The sequence below is a fragment of the Diabrotica undecimpunctata genome, chromosome 10, assembly GCF_040954645.1.
Source record: "Diabrotica undecimpunctata isolate CICGRU chromosome 10, icDiaUnde3, whole genome shotgun sequence".
NCBI classification, from domain to species: domain Eukaryota; kingdom Metazoa; phylum Arthropoda; class Insecta; order Coleoptera; family Chrysomelidae; genus Diabrotica; species Diabrotica undecimpunctata.
The window spans coordinates 21,846,576-21,866,678 of record NC_092812.1 but is presented as its reverse complement, the minus strand read 5'-3'; the positions used below and the strand labels follow the sequence as shown (position 1 = coordinate 21,866,678).

Sequence of the window (20,103 nt, the reverse complement as noted above, 5' to 3'; positions counted from 1 at the left end):
TTTCTAAATACACACCATTGTATTGTACCATGGACAATTTTTTCTCACTAAAGGAAGCTATTTTTCATTTAAAAACAACCTACGAGTACTAAATTTCAAGTAAATACGTTTATTGGTTTTAAAGTTATTGTTGTTATTAACTAAAAGAATTTAATTTTTTTAAATTTTAACACCCTGTATCTCGAAAAGTAAATAAGTTTGACCCCTCATTAACTATATCGTTTTGTTCAATTTTTCGAGAAGTATCTACAGTCAAACGTTGTAAGTGTCATTTGGAAACACCCTGTATGTATGAAATATTAGATATTTAATAGAAAATATTAGATACTTACAATTTTGCCACAGACTGAACAGTAGATTTTTCCCATATCCATAGACAGCTCTTTATAAGGTTTAATCCAAGTTGAAGCACTGGTTGTTTTAGGCATTATAAAATCACAATCTTCCTTTTTGTTACGCACAACGAGTGTTTACGCTTTGAATATCAAAACAAAAATGATTTACAAATCTGAGCATCAAATTAGAAATGTTTAGGTACCTAATTCAATAAACTGGGAGATTTTGGAAAATCCCTAAATTAGGAACAAAACTATTAGCCGTTTACCTGCTGTTAAGATGCAATAAATTGTAGATAGATTTGGGGATTAGATCATAAAATGCAAATGAGCGAACCCTTAGCGATTATCCAATAACTGAATGCCTCAGTGACCGAGACTTTCTAAGAATGTTGAGGGCTACTTAAATTGATCTTCTTTGAAATTGTAAATGTTTTGTACCTGTAGAGATTACGTACTTAGATCATTTCTTGATTAAAATGACTACAAAATTTTATACAAGAATTGAAATAAATTGGTATGTTTAAAAATTTTCAAATACAGTATAAAAATCTGAACTTTTATGCACTTTATGCAAACTTTTATACAAATATGCCAAAATATGAAATATTTGCATAAAATATGCACAATATGCAAAATATGTAATATGCATATTTGCCGAAGTCTAGTAATCAGTAATTAAACTTTGCTATGATGATACTAGTAATTTTTTATGTATCTCACGATATCCTGATATGCAGTTCTGTAGCTCAAGTTTGAAAATGATTTTTTAATTTACTGCAAAGTTGAAGACCTTCTCGAATTATTTTGGCAGTGAAGGGGGTTGGTTTTTCTTCCTCATCATTATCATCTAGACTCACGACGCCATCTAAATTTAATTAAAGTTTGATCAATTATATCATGGTCACTTAACGCATCATCCACAAGCAAATCATCGTGGCCGAAGGTATTAAAACCATCTCCGCCAATTTCATGTGCCAAATTAATTATTTCATCTGATAGTGTCGATGTTTGAATAATTGCATTTCTTGTCACACATGCTGGCCAAACCTATTTCCAACAGTCATTTAAAGTTCTTGGTCTTATTGGAGCGACAGTAATTGCAACATGAATCAAACAATCAAAAATAGAAAATTGCTTCCACACGTCTTTTACTGTTAAGGGCTCATTTTCTAGTTTACTCACGATGGATTTGTAAGTTGCCTTTATGTAATATTTTTTAAGCGTTGCAATTATGCCTTGATCTAATGGCTGGATAAGGCTTGTTGTATTGGGCGGAAGAAATACTATTTGAAAGTTTGGATATTCTAAGTGTGGATGACTTGCTGCATTGCCAATAATTAATAAAACTCTAAAATCGAGAGATTTTTCCTTCACATAGGCTTCTACTTCTGCACGAAGCAATTATTGAACCATTCTGTAAAAAAAGATGTTGTCGGCCAGGCTTACTTGTTAGCCATCCAATGCACTGGCAGTTGTTTTAAATCTTTGCCTTTTAAAGCACGTGGTCTAAGAGATTTATTTATTAAGAGCGGTTTCAACATCCGATCTCGTGATACATTGCTACAAAGTAATCAAGTTATTCGATCTTTACTTGCTTTATGTCCACCCAGTTTTTTCAATAATTTTCGCTAGCTTCTGTGGAAATATGTTTGCTGCTGCTTCATCTGCTGTTGCAATATCTCTTGTAATCTTGATATTATGAAGTGCATTTATTCTTATAAACCCGGTTAGCCATCCTTTGACTCATAAAACTAAAGAATTTTCTCCTGGATTAAATAACCACTTACAGGAATTGAGGCGATGAGAAGCAGAGCGGACCATCCTGTTGAAACATTAAATGGAGAAAACTTAGAATAACAAAAACTGGTATTTTAAAGAATTTTTTGTGGCTTACATAAAAGTGTTAAATTTTTTTAGTATGAAGCACTGGCAACAGTAGTGGGTATTTTGTAACGGATTGTCCAAGAAAATGTGTTTTTTTTGTAATTTACAAAAATAATGTGGGTTGATCCGCTTTGGTATTTAGAAAATCTTCCATACATGTAGAATAGTCCTATTAAAATGGACATAACTATAGAATAGCTTTATTGTTACTTACGTAAAAATACAAAAGTATATAAATTTAGTCCAAATCATCTCCTCGCAGTGAAATTTCGTCCTGAACAGTATCGGAGCATTTGAGATCTTTATAAAAGTCATGATATATCGTGGAATAAACTCGGTCAATTGCAACAGGTCTTTTTTTTGGCTGGAGTTATAACATTTCCATCAGGATATAAAATTGGTAATTTATCCTTCAAACGATCCTTTGGTATATTCCTTTTTTCAATATTAAATTTTTGAAGTTGATGAAGATCACTTACACCATATTTAAAATAAATAATACAAGGATCATCTTTTTTTAAACTAATGCTGTGAATTTTTAACCACTCGACTTTCGTTACATCCGCCGAGACTTTCCTATGTGTAGTATTTTTTTTTGCAAATTAGATGTTAAAAAAGAAATTTTCGGACCCCATTTCTATTACATGAAAAGGATTTCTTCTTCTCGCCGTGGAAATTACATTGATCCAATCTTTAGGATGAAAAATGTTGGGGTGATATTTTTTATTTTTCTCAAGTCATAAAGGAATGACATAAAGGAATGTCAACTACCTAAAAAGTTATGCTTTATTTCTTCAACTAGAAAGTCATCCAATTGCACCATATGAGTACACACTAAATCCAATTTAAAATTTCTATTTTGACCACCGCAGCCATTGGAATACATGATTACTTTCTTGCTTCTAACATAATTTTTAATATAATGGATAAGACAGGAGTCGACTTCCTGAGCTCCTATAGACGCAACGGATTCATTCCATACATAGATATTAACTGCTCCAGACTGTAGATTGTGGACGCCAGACAATACGTCCACAATTGCCTTTTATAATACGTTATTCCTGTCGATAACACTGAAGTGGGCAGTGTCTTCATCAAATCAAAGGCAAAAACAGTAATGAGTTGTTTTCGTTGGTTTGTATTTGTCTTTCTAATAAATCGCATTTTCTACAAGAATCAACAATCGGAGCATAAAAGTGTAAATCAAACTTTGTATTGAAAATGTTTCGAAATATGAACTCGGAAACAGGATCCTTTGTTGATTTCTTGTATTCATTAAAAAGAATACGAATGTTTAAATCAGGAGATAAATATTTATTTTTTGTTTTGTGTCGTGCATAGTGAGAAATATATGATGGTATTTTTTCAATGAAATCAGAAACTGTTTTAACAGTTTCGGGTGGGCTTTTATTAGCAGGCGGATGTCTTCCACGTTGGTCTGTTGGTGGAATTAGATTCTGTTTTTTCTTCAATGTTCGATCAAGTTTACCATCGCCGACGTTCAGTACTTGCTTAAATAATATTTTGCATATTTTGATGTCGTTTCCTTCATTGTTAGGTAAATAGTAATGTCGTTTGAAATTCTTGGATTTTCTCAAAACTTTATTATTTGAATAATGACGTATAACTCCTACTACTTTTACTTGCGAAAAAATAAATGCACTTTGTAAGTCGGTACTGGCAAGACCATAAAACTTTTTATTGATCTGCTCTTGACTTTCGGTTTTCAACAACTTATGGCAATTTAGTTTGCAGCATGACTTTACTGGAGTATGTATTATGGCCGAAACAATCTTACCTTTAGTGCTTGTGTACTCTTTTCCACTCGCCTGTAAAAACTTATGTTTGTTTTTCTTCCAGTTATTCTCGCAGCGTATGCGTTTCTTTGATTTTGGCTTGTCTTTAAGCTATTCTGGACTTACATATTGGGAATCTATTTCAGTATCACTTGCAGACTCCAACTCTGAAGGCACATATTCGTCCGAACTTTATCTTGGTACTGTAAGGAACTGTCAGATTCAGCTTCTATAAATAATAAAAAAAGTTCTATGATCATTTTACTGACATTTGGATTTGAATAGTTAATAATAGTTTTTGGATAAAATACAAACCGCACAACTTATCACATAAAAGAGACCTTGCTGTATATATAAACTAGTGATTTTGCCCGTCGCCATGCGATGGTGGATGCAATCAACTGCCATCGAAAGTCATTCCACTTACTTTTTTCTGACTCCCTCAAAATTTTTTCCGAATCCCTCTAATTTTTCTAGTCAACGGGAATAAATTCCTCATATCATTCCCCAATCATTTCTTAATTCGAAGTAAACCCACTCATAAGAGCAAGTTCGTTGTACTTTGGATGCAGCATGTGTAAAATGCAGATCATATTATGCAACAATAAAACAAACATGGAAAATAAAAAATACTCCAAATCATTGATGTACTCATCCGTGACAACTCATATTAATTTTCAAAATTTGTTAAATATTAAATAGAATTTATTCATCATTTACATTTTCATTATCTTGTATTTATGTTTAATTACTTCATTTTGATTATCAATATATTTTATTATAATGGTTTTAAAAAATCGAAAAATTATTTAATTTTATTTAATTTTGTTTAATTTTATTTAGTTTTATTTAATTTTATTTAGTCACTTTCGGGAGAATCGCTGAACTATTGCGTGAACTCGTCTTATGAAATCGATCTAAGTATGTACAAAAACCATCGTATGTAAATTCTTGCATCTAAACCAAATAAATATAAACATAATGCTTTAAATTATTTTGCGAAATAAATCTTACATTAAAATTACAGTAACCAATATTTTTGGCGCAAAAATAATCGTATTATTATGTATGTAATTAATATGTATTAATATATATAATTAATATTATTAGTAATATTAATTAGGCGTATCCGCTCAAGAACAAAATATGATTGACTCTATAGGTTGAAATATCAGTTGGTAGTTCATTCGGGTATTTCCTTCCTAGGTGGCGCTATGAGTTTAAATCTAAACTAACATAAAGCTTTAAATTAATTTTCTTATTAAGGCTTATGTTAAAATAACCAATATTGTTAATTATATTAATATGTAATTAATATTATTAGTATTATAAATTATACGTATCGTTTCACAAACAAAGTATGATTGAAATGCCAGTTGGTAGTTCAGGTTTATTTCCTAGGTGGTGCTAGAATGCTAGAATATAACCAAATTATACAATAAAGAATCTGATAATAAACTGCGAGAAGTTGAGTTCACATTAACTGAATAGTGCATACTTTTTTTACCTTGTAAAAGTGTACCAGTATTGTACCTACCAAACGAATTGGTTTGGTGGCCCAGCCTACTAATATTATAGCTATATCGTTTTAAGTATGTTTCTCTTAGTTCTTCTCCTTGAAAACGCATTTAAACAGGGAACAGACTGTGTTTGATACATCATTAGACAGCATTACGCTTTAAAATTTAGGCATCCATGATTTTTCTTTTCATATTAACTTACAGTCAAGCAAAAATCCAAACTTTGTAAATTTTTATGTATTGATGATTAAATTGCTTTAAAATACATATTGTTTGACTTCTTATATTGTTTTTTTAATTTGCTTGAAATAATAAGAAATATTAGATGATTCCATATAAGTTTGGTTGTGTGTAATGTTTGATGGTAATGATAAACTTTCATTATCATTTTTAAATGACAATTTTGAACTAATACAGATGTTTTTATTTCAGGGCCATGACGTGAAAGTGGACATTAGCTTGGTGCCGCCATGAAGCGGTCCTATCCTTTCTTCGTATTCCTAGCCACGGTGATGGCTATAGCAAAGACGGCAGCCGCTCCGAAGGAAATAGTAAAAACCTTTTCAGATCCAAAAGTTCAAGCCTTCAATCACCTTGTTATAGATAAAAATACGGGCCGCGTTTACATAGGAGCTGTCAACCGTCTTTACCAGCTTTCTCCCGACTTGGATTCAGTGATAACGGAGGTAACGGGTCCAAAGTTAGACTCTGATGATTGCTCAGTACTAGAATGCAACAATGCTATTAATAAGAAACTTACAGATAATGTTAACAAGGCTCTGGTTATTGATTATACCACTTCCAGGTTGATATCATGTGGAAGTCTCTTCCAGGGGATTTGTTCCGTTAGGCCCCTACAAAACATATCCGAAAAATCAGAAAAGAGCGTAGAAGTGAGGGAAGCTGTAGTAGCAAACAACGCGACTGCCTCGACCGTCGCGTTTATTGCTCCCGGGCCTCCTAATCCTCCGGTCTCTCAAGTAATGTACGTCGGTGTGACTTTCACTCTAGGCTCTCCGTATCGGTCCGAAGTGCCTGCGGTCAGCAGTAGATCGTTAGACAAAGACAAAATGTTTTCAATAGCTCAAACGGCCGTAACGACGGGCACTAGGATGTTCGTTAATTCATTAGCTAGGGAACGTTATCCAATTACGTACGTTTACGGGTTTGCTTCGGAAGGCTTTAGTTATTTCCTGACAACGCAAATGAAGCACACAACTTCCAGTCAATACATCAGCAAGTTGGTAAGGGTGTGCCACGACGACGAAAACTATTACTCTTACACGGAGATTCCTATGGACTGCATCAGCGAAGCTCAAGGAGGGAGAAAGTACAATCTCGTCCAAGCTGCATATGTAGGGAGAGCAGGATCAGATCTGGCCTCAGATTTAGGTATCACTGCGCAAGACGATGTTCTGTTCGCCGTGTTTAGTGAAAGTGAGCCGGTGATTGCAAACAAACCGTCTGAACTCTCTGCGCTATGCGTTTATTCTCTCAAGTCCATTCGGCGTAAATTCATGCAGAATATTAAGCACTGCTTCAGTGGAAAAGGTCAACGAGGACTGGATTTTATCTCTCCTAGTCATCAGTGTGTTCCCACGGTAAGTTTGTCATAATAATAACTAGAGTTCATTGCTTTGTTAGAATAATTTTAACACATCAATAAAATGAGGGTAATAGACTAAACAATCACAAATAAATCAGTTCTACAATATATGTAATAACAGCTTTAGAAACTATGTCGTCAATTTTTATTATTAGAGGTGATTACACTGGTAAGGTAAACTTACCACTCAAGAGGGGGGCATTTTGGTCAAACATATTTGTACGGCAGTTTTAATTTAGATAGGTAGTACAAAAATAATGACCTACTACCTAATACTGTACAAAAATATTGGTACCAGAAACAGCGACAATCTTTGATTTTCGGAAAATTTTGATCCCATTTTCAGCAATTTGATACAGTACGGCATTTATACATATAGTTTCGGATCGTTATTTAGAATACTTTTTTGCAGTGTCGTACATATCAGCTGGTATAGGGGTGAGAAATCTAGGGAGCACCCCTCTATTTTTAGTAGTACAAGGGGGGTGATTTGAGCCAGTATGAAAGTCACTGATTTAAATTTAGTTGCATAAAATAATGCCGTACATTTCTCGTACAAAAACATTTTGGACATGCCGTACATTTTGCCCATGTGCTTACGAGAGGAAAATTAATTTCCCTCGGGTAAGTGGGATGTTACGATCAAAAAATTCTGTACGACATTAATATACCTATTTTTTTAATATTGACATTAATTATCAACAAAAACAAAAGGCCGTACAAAAAAAATGGTTTTAAATGGCTTTAAAAGTATTATCGTCCAGGTTGCGAGGCTGCTTCCCTAGGAAAAATGTTTCTGATTCGGTTTCTTTACGGATTCCTGTTCAAAAATATGATCTTTCAACAAATCTGACGGGTGTCTGGCAAAATTTTTGGGCAGAAACTTTTTAAATAATTTTTTTAAACAAATTACAAAAATCACCGGTTTTTGTTCTGAGAAACATTTTCTTAGGTTTCTTCAGGATCTTCAGGTCTTCTTAGGATCATTCTAAACAAGTATGTTGTTATTCTTTTTTAAAGTTAATAGTTTTTAAGTTATAAACAATTTAAAATCTCAAAAATGCGAAAATACGCACTTTCGAGGCGGGAAAACTCATGAAAATTATAATTTTTCATGTTGCCAAGTGCCTAAATTGAAGAGAGGTTTTGAGAAAGTCTAAGTTTGTTTTGTTCTTTTCATTGCCAAGAAATTTATCTTAGATACTTAATAATAATTAATTTTGTGGTGGCGGAAAGGGTCGATAATAAATTAATAATAACAGGAATAATGTTAAGAAAATTATAAATTAAATTAAAATGGTATGAATAAAAAACTATATAGTAGAAAACTAAGTCTAATGGTTCGTTTTTATCGTATTCTTACGAGTAATCAAGAACCCTTTCAACTTCGGAAGACTTTAAAACAGAAAAATTGATGAAATTATTTATAGTAAAAATTATTCTTTGAAAAACCCTCTATAATATTGCTTTTGGTTTTGTTGATAATTGATGTCAATATTAACAAAATGTACAGACTCTTTTGATCATAATATCCGACTTATCAGAGTACACTCTCATAAGCACATTATAAAAGATGTACGGCATGTACATTTTTCACAGTACATGTGAAATGTGTGATGTGTACTCACATAAGCACATGTATTGTAAAAAATGTACGGCATGTCCAAAAATGTTTTGAATGAAAAATGTACGGCATTATTTTATGCAACTAAATTTAAATCAGTGAGTTTCATATTGACTCGAATCACCTCACTTGTACTACTTAAAAATAGAGGCATGCGCCCTAGATTTTACACCCCTGTACCGGCCGATATGTACGGCACTGAAAAAAATGCCGCACTGTATCAAATTGCCTAAAATGGGGTCAAAATTTTCCGAAAATCTAAGATTTTCCCTGCTATTGGTATCACTATTTCTGCACTATATTTTTTGTTCGGCATTAGGTTGCAGGTCATTATTTTTGTATTAGCCACGTAAGTTATAAATGCAGTAAAAATATTTTTGACCAAAATGCCCTCCTCTTGAGTGGTAAGTTTACCTTATCAGTGGAATCAGTGGAGTGTTCCGATAAAAATTGACGCCATAGTTTCTAAAGTTATTACATGTAGTATTGATTTATATGTGATTCATGCTGGGTCAAATGACCCCTTAAAAATGTCCCATGGGCTTGTAGTCTATAATGATTAATGGAAGGCTACAATATCAATATCTTTAAATCGATTATAGATAGCAATAAATAAACATCTGAAGCTTATTTATTTAATACTCATTATAATATTGTATGTTCTATTGGATAATGTTACAGGTCATTAGAAAACACTTACAACGCCAGCTTGTTACGATTAGTTGAAGTTATTTAGTTCTGGAGTACATAAATTATGTTCTTTTTCTTTTAGTTTATGGTTTATGCTATGGACTTGCGTGATCTCCTTTCTGTAAATGTTTGCTCCGAAGTTCTATTCCGTATTAAATGTTTGTTATTTTTATACCATCACTATAAGTATATATATATATGTATGTATAAGTATATATATATATATATATATATATATATATATATATATATATATATATATATATATATATATATATGTATATTTTTATTCAGTTTAGTTTGTGTAATTCACTTGTATGACTAACAGCTCCAGATACGATATACAAAAAACTCACCCAAAAAAATAATAAGAGGAGAGTAAAGAGGGGAAATCATAAAATATGGAGTGTAAATGGTTTTGAAGAGTACATTTGAAAAGAATAGGAAAAAAAGTAAGCGAGGGAATTCAACTCAAGAAACACGAATTAGGGGAATAATGGAACAAAATAAAGTAAGGTAGAAAAAGTAATGGGTAAATAAAGTTTATATATAATACATTGAAAAAAATACATCAATAAAAAAGCAAGCCAGAAAAGTTAAAAGTAACTATGTAAACGAAATGTTAAAATGTCAGAAAAGGCTGTCAACGAAAACAATACCTCATCATACGGAGTTTGTCAGGAGAATACTAAAAAATAGTCAACAAATCAAAAATAAACATAATTAAATCATAACGGATATCGCCATAAAGACAAAAAATATATAGACTTAAAGTACTTTATTGCTTTTTTTGCCCTTCAAACCAATTGGTAAAATAGTTATTCCAGTCTTCAGTTGGCACCTCCAAAATCGCTGTTGTACTTCAATTTAGAGATGACTGTAGTTGAGTAGCAAGATCGTTTCAGGAAAGTGTATAATGATCACGATAAATTATAGAAAGCCTCACAAGCAACAAATATTTTTAATCTTAAAATGAAATAACATATCGAATATCAAAGAAGTAAAAACATTTTGTAATGGATGTTTTTAAGGGATTTTTATGTTAAATTGAAATAAAATATAGGCCTTTAGCAATAAGAATCTGTATAATTAACCGACATACGTAAGTTTTAAAAAGTCATATCAAATTTAAATAGTAAACCCCCAAGAGACCAGTCAAAAGATGATTTAAAGGTGCTAATATAGAAATTTAAAATAGAAACCGATCAGAACCGATCTTGACAGTGCCTACAGTAGTGGAAGCCTTTAACAGCGCCCAGCCATTGTGTTGTGTGCCATTTTTAGTTTATGTCCTCTCTCTAAGTCCTCTGTTTAAGTCGCTATCGAACTTTTGACTAATACGGCAGTTGTCAATGCGCATGTGCTTTACAAATATGTTACGGGTAAAACAATATCTATTACTTCTTTCCGAGAAAAAATAGTTTTGTGATTGCTACACACTAGGGGTGCTCCCGAACCACACCAAGAACAATCCACAATGAAATATGCTAAAAAAGTACATACATATTGTCCAGGCTGCCCCTCAACTACTTTTATGTGCATTAAGTGTTTTTTTGACACCCATGCAAGTACTGTTAAGAAGTTAATGTAATAGAATATCATAATATGTATATTTGTTGCAATATATTTTGTTCATGCATTACAAACTGTGTGGGACAACCTGGTGCTCATGGTCTGGAGTAAAACCAAGAACAAAAAATTTTATCCCCAGACCGTGTGTACCAAAAATGACCACACTGTTTTTTCCTTGTTTTAATTGTCAGAACGTCAAATTATTATGCACACACAAAAACTAATATAACTTTGATGTCAGAAGTAAAAAAAAATCCTTTGGTCCGAGACGAAAGGTGCGCGTTTATGCTTTGGGGCTTAACGTGTTAAGTGATTGTTTTTTGCAGTAAATAATTAGCCAGTTTTCGGTGGTAAGATTTCGATTGCTATTTTCTATCGACGAAACAAGTCTCTTTACAATGTCATTTGGTGAGTTCGATGTAACATACGGACAATCGGGCTGTTTGCTTAATATATTTCTAAATTTAAAGTATAACATGTCTTTGCGTCACATAAATCATACATTTTGATGCCGTATTTGTGAAAATACGCCTTGAAAAAGTCAAGGATTGCTGCCAATTTTTCAATTTTACGGCGCTCAAATCTGGTTGTGCGATCATCAAATCTCAAGCAAGTTGTTACAAACAAAAATCGTTTGTAACTCATAACAGCCCTTGTTATCTCAATTTCTGCTCCGTCACTTGCCCAAAGGCTATAGCGGGATAAGAGGATCAAAAGTGCCCCCGCACCGATCAGCACCGCGACTTGTGCTTTCAATAAAGCATTTAAAAATATAACTTCATACAAATTTTTAGCTTCCCAGAGCCCATAGAACCTCTTAAATCTAAAAAAGAAGCTTTTTTCGACTTTATTTTTTTCTGGGCGCAATTTTGCTTTAAAAAATCTGAAAAAATTCATGAAGATGTATCTTTTGAATACAAAATAGCCTGATTTTTTTCAAATGTTTATATTGAAAATTGAGCTCAGGAAAAATCATTGAAATTTTTTAATAATTTCTTAGGTTAAGTTAATAATTTTTGGCTAACTTTTAAATAGTAATTTTTTATGTATTTTTTTTTCGTTCTTTTAAATGGCCATGGCAGATTTTTTAATTTCTGAGCCGAAAGCATTGAAAAATTAAAAAAAACTGTTTTTTTTACTCATTTATTTGCACAAACTTGTTTCTGTTTATATCCTTGCAGTCTCGTTCTCTATAATATACTTGACGTAATCTTATTTCCGCAATATATCTATTAGTGCAGCATTATAATATTGTCGATTATGTTAGTGTCTATTATTTTCAAAACGGCTTCTTCCTCATTATTGATATTTCGGGCTCTATGAGTGACACCTGGCTGGTCTTTTACAATGTTAATTTTTTTTGTCTTAAATGAAGTTGCCGTTCTCATTTTGTACCATTTGCTAGGTTTATCTTTTGCTACATAATAGTCAGAAAGTGAAGCTGTTACGGATTCTTCATCGGATAATCCCTCTTCAGAACAACTGTCTACATCTTCTTCTTCTATATACTCTTCAGATAAATCACTATCACTAGACACAGCGTGATCTGATTCGTTTTCATTTTCATCCCGTAAATACTCAGCTAAATAAGCAATCTCCTCTGTTGACAAAGGATGTTTAGACATTTTCGTGGTTTATCTGAAAAAAACAAAATTTAATATCAACCAGATTTAGCCATACGGCTCACACTCCCTCTAAGGGGAAAATTCACTCATTCCAGATACCTACGGTATCAAAAGAATTGAGGTCTGGTGGGACTTTTTCCGTGTTATCGGGCCCTAGGTGACTTGGTATGTTGGAGTATCTCCCAAAAATGTTCGTACATATCTGGACGTCGCGAGGAGTACAGCTTTCTGCATGTCCTTATAGTGAGTGATGTTCATTTAGACCCAGCTGTTTTATGTTCTCTAGGAGGTTTTTAGGAATAAACATATTGACACTTATTGACACATACGTCATAAAATTTATGTATGCGCGCGTTAAAAGGTTAATGGAAGTTATAAAGCAATTAAAAACGAACATTTTAAGCTTTGGTAAATGTTTCTTTGTTAATTTTTTGGCGAGATATTAAAAATTGATTTACGTGAGCGGTTTACGCGCTCTCGCATTCACCGCAAGCTGACCGTCCGCCTCAGCAAACTTCCATTAGCCAGATTCTCAAGGTTTATAGCTTAATTTTGTTTATATCTCTCATAAAAATATTAGTTCGCAACTTTTTGTGGAAATTTTTAATGTTTTATTTAAAGCAGAAACAATTACCTTTAAAATGAGGGGGGGTTTGGAAGTTAACCGCACTTATAAAGGCTGAGTCATACTTAAAACGGCTCCATCCAATCCCTATTCTGCAATTGCTTTTCACGAATTTTTTTATAACTCAGGTTTCAACAATAGGATTTAAGTTTACCAAGCCGCATTTTGTTAATTTTTTTAAAAGGAACAATTTTTATTTTGCTAAAATTAAATATCCATAACAGTTTAGGAGATACAATCATTTAAACAATTAAATTATTACTAACAAATTATCTGACGCGTTTTCATCCTGGTACCTTCGAAAAATCGATTCTGCGCACCAAATAACGTCAATGTATCGAGGGTATTAACCACCTCCTGGCTCCTATACTATTATTACATCTCTCTGATATTGTAAAGACAAACAATTGTAAAAAATCTTAGATGTTAATAATAAAAAAAAACTAAATGAAAGTGAGCTTAAATAATAGTGAGCTTTTAAATAATAGATGCCAATGTGTTCAGTCAGGTTGAATGACGACGATAAGGATTTGGAGGTTTTCCTCATCTTAATAATCGTTCTGTTTGTGTTTTTTATTTTATTTTTATATTTAATCAAAAATAGAGTACATTCTCGCAGCATTTTTTAATGTATTATATCTTCAGGTAGATTTATCGATGTTTTCGATCCCCTCCACGTTTCTACTTTTTAAGCTACAATGTAGTGTTCGCTACTACGTTTTATAGTTGTAACGATTTTTACATAAATGTTTGGTAGTAAAACTGTGTCGTTGTTAAACATTCAAGTAATTTCGTTGTATTTCCAATACTAAAATACTTTCCCATTCTTAGTATGTTTCCAGTCGTGTCAGACTGCGTGACTTAGCACCGTTCACTTAAAATGGGAAGCGGTACATTGTATCGAACAATTCGCAATAGGTTGTTCAAATTTAATTCATCGCTACAGATCACTCAGTCGATTTTCATTATCATTTATGTGTAAAAGTTAATGACACATGTTTGTTTCGCATTAAAAATTCGTCACCGCGATTGCGATCACGAATTAAAAGGTGACCGCAAACACAAAAATATGGATCTGCTACAGTGTCACCTGACGATCATTATTATTGTCAATGTATTACACAGTATCATGGTGCAATATGTTCACGGCTAACATGTGGAATAAAGGAAATACGTTTTGTGGCTGCTGTATGGTTATTTATAGCAAACAAGTTGAAAACACGCAGGTGAAGGAAGGATTCGATCAAAATTAATGAATTACTCATGCAATTGTTATATTTCAAGGGGTCGTTTGGCCTCATAGACCTTTCCATGCTGCCACCTGAAAGGTTTTTTTTATATATATGAAAATTGTTATAGATAATTAGTAAATGGACTATTTTTCAAAACTTCCTACGACTGCTCTTTTTTTTTTCTTTTGAGTGCACAAAAGCCTTAAAAAAGCAGTAAGCGGTACTGTAGACCGTTGCGAAGCTTCATACTATATTTTCTGTGTTTTTAAAACTAAATAAAGTAATTTTATTGTTTATTTATTTTTTATATTTTAAACAGATTCAGTAAATTATTGTTTACTCCTAACGCCACCTGTTAACGTATTAACAAAGCATATGTTGTTTACTTCTGACATACCTGTCAAATTCAGGCTAAATATTAAATTAATTATAAAATACAGTGCTACTCAAAAGTCCGTTAAAAAAAAGTGACGTAATAGTGACAGATGACGTTACAGCGCCACTGTGACAAATAATTTTAAATAAGACCTTATGGCAAGTAATACCTCATTTGAAAGGTATTGAAAATACCTATTCAACCATACTAATTTTATTTGAGTTTAAGCTCATTTTGATGAATAAATTAAATAAATACTAAAATTGCAGTTTCGCATTTAATTAAAAAATATTAAAACCTCCGTCTCTGGTTACTTGTCAAAAAGTTGACGATTTTCAATTCTCTAATTGTTTTTACGTCAACGTCAACTTTTTTGACAATTAACCAGAGGCGAACGTTAGAATATTTATTAATTACATGCGAAACTATAATTATTTTAATATACCTATCCAATCATACTAATTTTGTTTGGATTTAACATGATTTTGACGAATGAATTAAATAAAGACTAAAAGTCTAGTTTGACATTTAATTAATAAAACTTCTAATGTCCGCCTTTGGTTATTTGTGAAAAAAGTTGACGTTTGTCAATTCTCTAGTTGTTTTTAGTTTGCAAAAGCGTTTATAGCTCAATATTCAGTTTCTGTTTCTGCTTAGTTTAGTCAATTCTCTAGTTATTTTTAGTTTGCAAATGCGTTTATACCTGAATATTTAGTTTCTGTTTCTGCTTAGTTTAGTCAATTCAAGTTTAGCCTATTATAGTTGTTTTTAGTTAGTTGTTCTGAGTTAATATTTTGTTTAATTATTGTTTAACGAGACGTTTAAATTTTACAAAGGCAGAATGGTACTTACTGTAGCCGACAAAGTCGCAGCTTTGTTAATAATTGATGAATGTGGAAATAATTTCCATGCGGCGGAACGTCTTTTTAATGAGAGGTACCCCGAGAATGGAAGTATTGGAAACCATCAAGACACGAAAGCTGCAATACCTGGGGCATGTTATGCGTAATGAGAGATACAACCTACTTCAATTGATTATACAAGGGAAAATCCAGGGCAAAAGAAGTGTAGGAAGAAGAAGAATCTCATGGTTGCGTAACTTGAGGGAATGGTACGGATGCACATCAATTGAACTATTTAGAGCAGCAGCATCTAAAATCAGAATAGCCATGATGATTGCCAACCTCCGTCGCGGAGATGGCACGTGAAGAAGAAGAAGACCCCGATCGCCCTACATCGAGAGATTATTTGAGGAAGCTTTTTCGGAAGTTTAAACAAACAGGTATTGTTTAAGATGTCAAACGATCTGGTCGACCAACAATTGGTGATAAAAAAATTGACATAATTTCAGAAATGGTAGTGAACCCTACTTCTTCTACAGCCCAAGTTGCATCTATCTATGGAATCAGTCAAAACACCGAGTATTGGCTGAAAGCAAATTTCATCCATACAAATTAAAAATTGTGCACCAACTTTCAGATGATGACCCCGACCGAAGACTAGAATTTTGTGAAAAAATGTCCAATAAAATTAACCAACAGCCCGATTACATACAAACAATTTGTTTTAGTGACGAAATTACTTTTTCTCTCAATTTAAATGTTAACACACACAATGTGAGGTATTAGAGTGCCACAAATCCTCACGTCTTTCGTGAAAGATATACTCAATTTCCAAAAAAAAAAATAAATGTTTGGGCAGGTATTTTGGAAAACCACATAGTTGGGCCTGTTTTTCTCAATACTAACTTAACCGGTGAAGTGCATCTGGAGATGTTACAAAAAAATCAATTGAACCGTTAATACTTGAAATTCTGGACGATAATCCAGATGAATTCGGCAACTTGGAAATAACGTTTCAACAAGATGGTGCTCCTGCATACCATTATGACGCAGTAAGACGTTACCTCGATGAGGAATATCGTGGTAGATGGATGGGATGACGAGGTACGATAGAATGGCCAGCTCGTTCCTCGGACCTCACATCATTAGATTTTTTTCTGTGGGGATACTTGAAATCTAAAGTGTACGCTACAGCACCCGACAATATTGACATTTTGAAACAACGAATTGTTGAAGAATGTAGGGCGATTTCCCCCGACACATTTGAACGAGTACGGCAAGAGTTTAGAAATAGGATGCATTACTGTCAGGAAGTAGATGGAGCACATTTTGAACACTTACAAAGAGAACTGGTTGTGAGATATATATTAATTAAATGAGAAGCTACAATTTTAGTATTTATTTAATTTATTCATCAAAATGGGCTTAAACTCAAACAAAATTATTATGACTGAATAGGTATTTTCAATACCTTTCAAACGAGGTATCACTTGCCATTAGGTCCCATTAAAAATTATGTCACAGTGGCGCTGTAACGTCATCTGTCACTATTCCGTCACCTGTTATGACTAGTTGAGAAGCCTACGTCTGTTTATTACCTCCCTCCAAATTTCACTATTATAATAATAACCGTTCAAAAAATACGAAGGGGAAACGGACTTTTGACTAGCACTGTATACTTAAATAAATATCATTTGATGGTTAATTTAATTATTATATAAACTAAATAATACGTTTAAAAATAATAATTATATTTATATGAAATTATTTTAAAACGAGAAATATAAAATTTTAAACATATGATTCAATGTTGTTATTAATCGGGTGAAATTTATGACATTTAAATTTTGACAATCGTTTCGAATAGAGTCTTTTAGTGACAGATATTCTTTTAATTTTTTACTTCTTATTTAATGTCTATATTTTATCGGTTATTTTTCATGCATTTAAACCTACTTAGAGCAATTATATGATGAGTAGAAACGAATTGTTCGAGAGTAGTGAATCTATGTAAAGAACCGCTATTTTATGACGCTACCAGTGACGACGCCATCTTGTGGCGCTAGTTCCGTGACGCTCACCTCAGCGTTTTACTGTAGAGAAAAAAGTAATACAACTCCAGTATAGAAGCTTCGCTTCAATATCAAATTTCTGCAGAATTGTATACGCAATTTGGTATCACGTCCGAAGGTGATTCGAGAGACCATCGCGGAGGATCTTTAGGTATGGGTTTATATCCATACACACACAGAATCAGGCAGATGGAGACGCAACATTGTGGTGTGCACATCTACAGCTTAGCGCAGAAGAATTCCCCCTTTGCGTCGTTTGGCGTTGCGACGCGCGCCGACGCCGTTTTTCTACCCACCAATGGCATTAGACTCTATTTTATACCCTGCCAACTAACACATTTCAACAAATTGTAAGTGATGTCTTTGTACAGATAACATTTATGAGTTATGCCAAGTGGTTTTTGATATTTACAACTACACATATTTTATTCAAATATTTATTATTCTAATTAATTAACCAGCCATTTCAATACGTCCTACTTTGCTTTACAATAAATCACTTAGCTTAACGTATATTATGAAAATGTAGTGCATCTTGCTAATAAAACCTGATTAACCCCGAATAATCTCGTACTGCAAGATTCGAAATATTGTCACAATTGAAATATGACGTGAACGATAATTGTTCTGTGTTGAGTGTATAACTTTTGGTTCGACTTCGTTTGCTTATTAAATAATTAATTTCAGTGACTTGAAGCTGCTGTTACTGGCATTTAATTTAAATTATCTTCTATTTTCCAACCCCTTATTGTAAAGCTCATCTGATTATTTTTCTGATCAGATTTTTTTTTGTCTTATTTCAAATTGGAAAAATATCGGTATTATTATCACACTATTATCTTCAACAGAGTTGTGCCAAAAAGACTCAGTCAATTGGATTAATTTAAAGAGTACACACTGTACAAAACAAGCTTATAAATTTTGAATTACATATGGTGTGTGCGGCATTTAAAGCAAAATCAAATGCCATTTATAATCATTGAAATGGATTGACAGGGAAAATGCCGGAAATTCTATCATTCTATTGGGCGCAATGTCCGTACTATAGGCAATTTAAAAACATGCATTTACTCTTCAATCGTTTAATAAATGACAGAATGGAATTTCCACGTTGATAAATAAAATCGTAAAATATCACTAGCTATCGGATGGAAGGTTGTGTGAGAATTATTATTGACAATTATTGGAAAATGTGATCCATTAAAAAGAAACATTTAATATTGATTTTTATTGTACAAGGGTTGGAGCGAGGTAATATGTATAACTTACATCTTTATGTCGACAACGCAACCTTTTATATACATAGTGATCAAAAAGTATTTGACCTTAACTTTTAAAATAAAATTTTTGTGATTGTAATTGTTGTTTTTGATACGTTGTTGATCAAATTGTTCATTGCAAAATGGCGTACAAATCAATCGTTTCTCTCATGGAATTCTTACAAATGAAATTACTGTTATATGCTGGTGCAGTTGTTAAATACATACAAAGGGAAGGGGTACAAATGTTGCTGCTTCCTGCACTTCCAATTCAGTCTTACTATAGCCCAAGTCCAAGCTGTGTGAAATTAGTAAATGTTTATACTATATATTATGTATAATATAATAATATAATGTTAGTTCCGTTCCTGTACGTTGCCATTGTCCACGAGTTTTTCGAGCTACGAACTGTCTTCTTTGTGTGCTGTTTTGTTATTTTTTGTATGATTTCTCTCTGGTGGTTTTATGATTATCTCTCCAGTAATATGTTTGGTTTAATTCTACTATTTGTTGTTTCGGTCTTTTGTGCTTCGATCTATGGAAAGCGTCGTACCTCATTATCTCTCGCATTATGTAAGTTGGGTGGTTCTCTATCTCTGCGAACTTTGTCCTTGCGTTGTCTTTCATTATCTCAGTTACTCGGGGTTTGCTGCAATTCTCTAAAGAGGAATCTTTCTGCAACGTATCTCTGTACGTTGGCTGATTCTTTTAGGCTGCTGTTGTGTGCCGCTTGTATTTTGTTTTTTGATGTATTGCATATGTGTCCGCATGCAAGAGGTGCATATGTTAATATAGGAAGAGTACGAATATACTATTTATCAATCTTATGTTCGTTTTCATTCTTAGTTTGTTTTTTCTTCCTCTAGGCCTCTTATTGACGCTTTGGCCATGTTGGCTTTTTGTATCGTGGCGTCTACGTGTTTGGTGAACGTTAAGCCTTTGTCCATAATTACTCCGAGGTATTTCGCTTCGTTTTTCCACTCGATGGGGTTGTTTTGATCAGTATATCCACTGCTAGAGCGGAGTTAATAAGGAATGTAGA

The 20,103-nt window shown here is 33.0% G+C and overlaps 1 protein-coding gene across 6 annotated transcripts in view; it reads left to right on the top strand.

Annotated features, from left to right (window-relative positions):
- PlexA (plexin A) overlaps positions 1–20,103 on the top strand; it is a 519,944-nt gene that overhangs the window by 266,659 nt on the left and 233,182 nt on the right. For all 6 annotated transcript variants that reach the window (XM_072546050.1, XM_072546049.1, XM_072546053.1 and 3 more), the window contains one exon: positions 5,971–7,139. In XM_072546050.1, coding sequence (XP_072402151.1) covers positions 6,009–7,139 — 1,131 coding nt within the window. In that variant the 5' untranslated portion in view covers positions 5,971–6,008. The remainder of the gene's footprint in view (positions 1–5,970; positions 7,140–20,103) is intronic.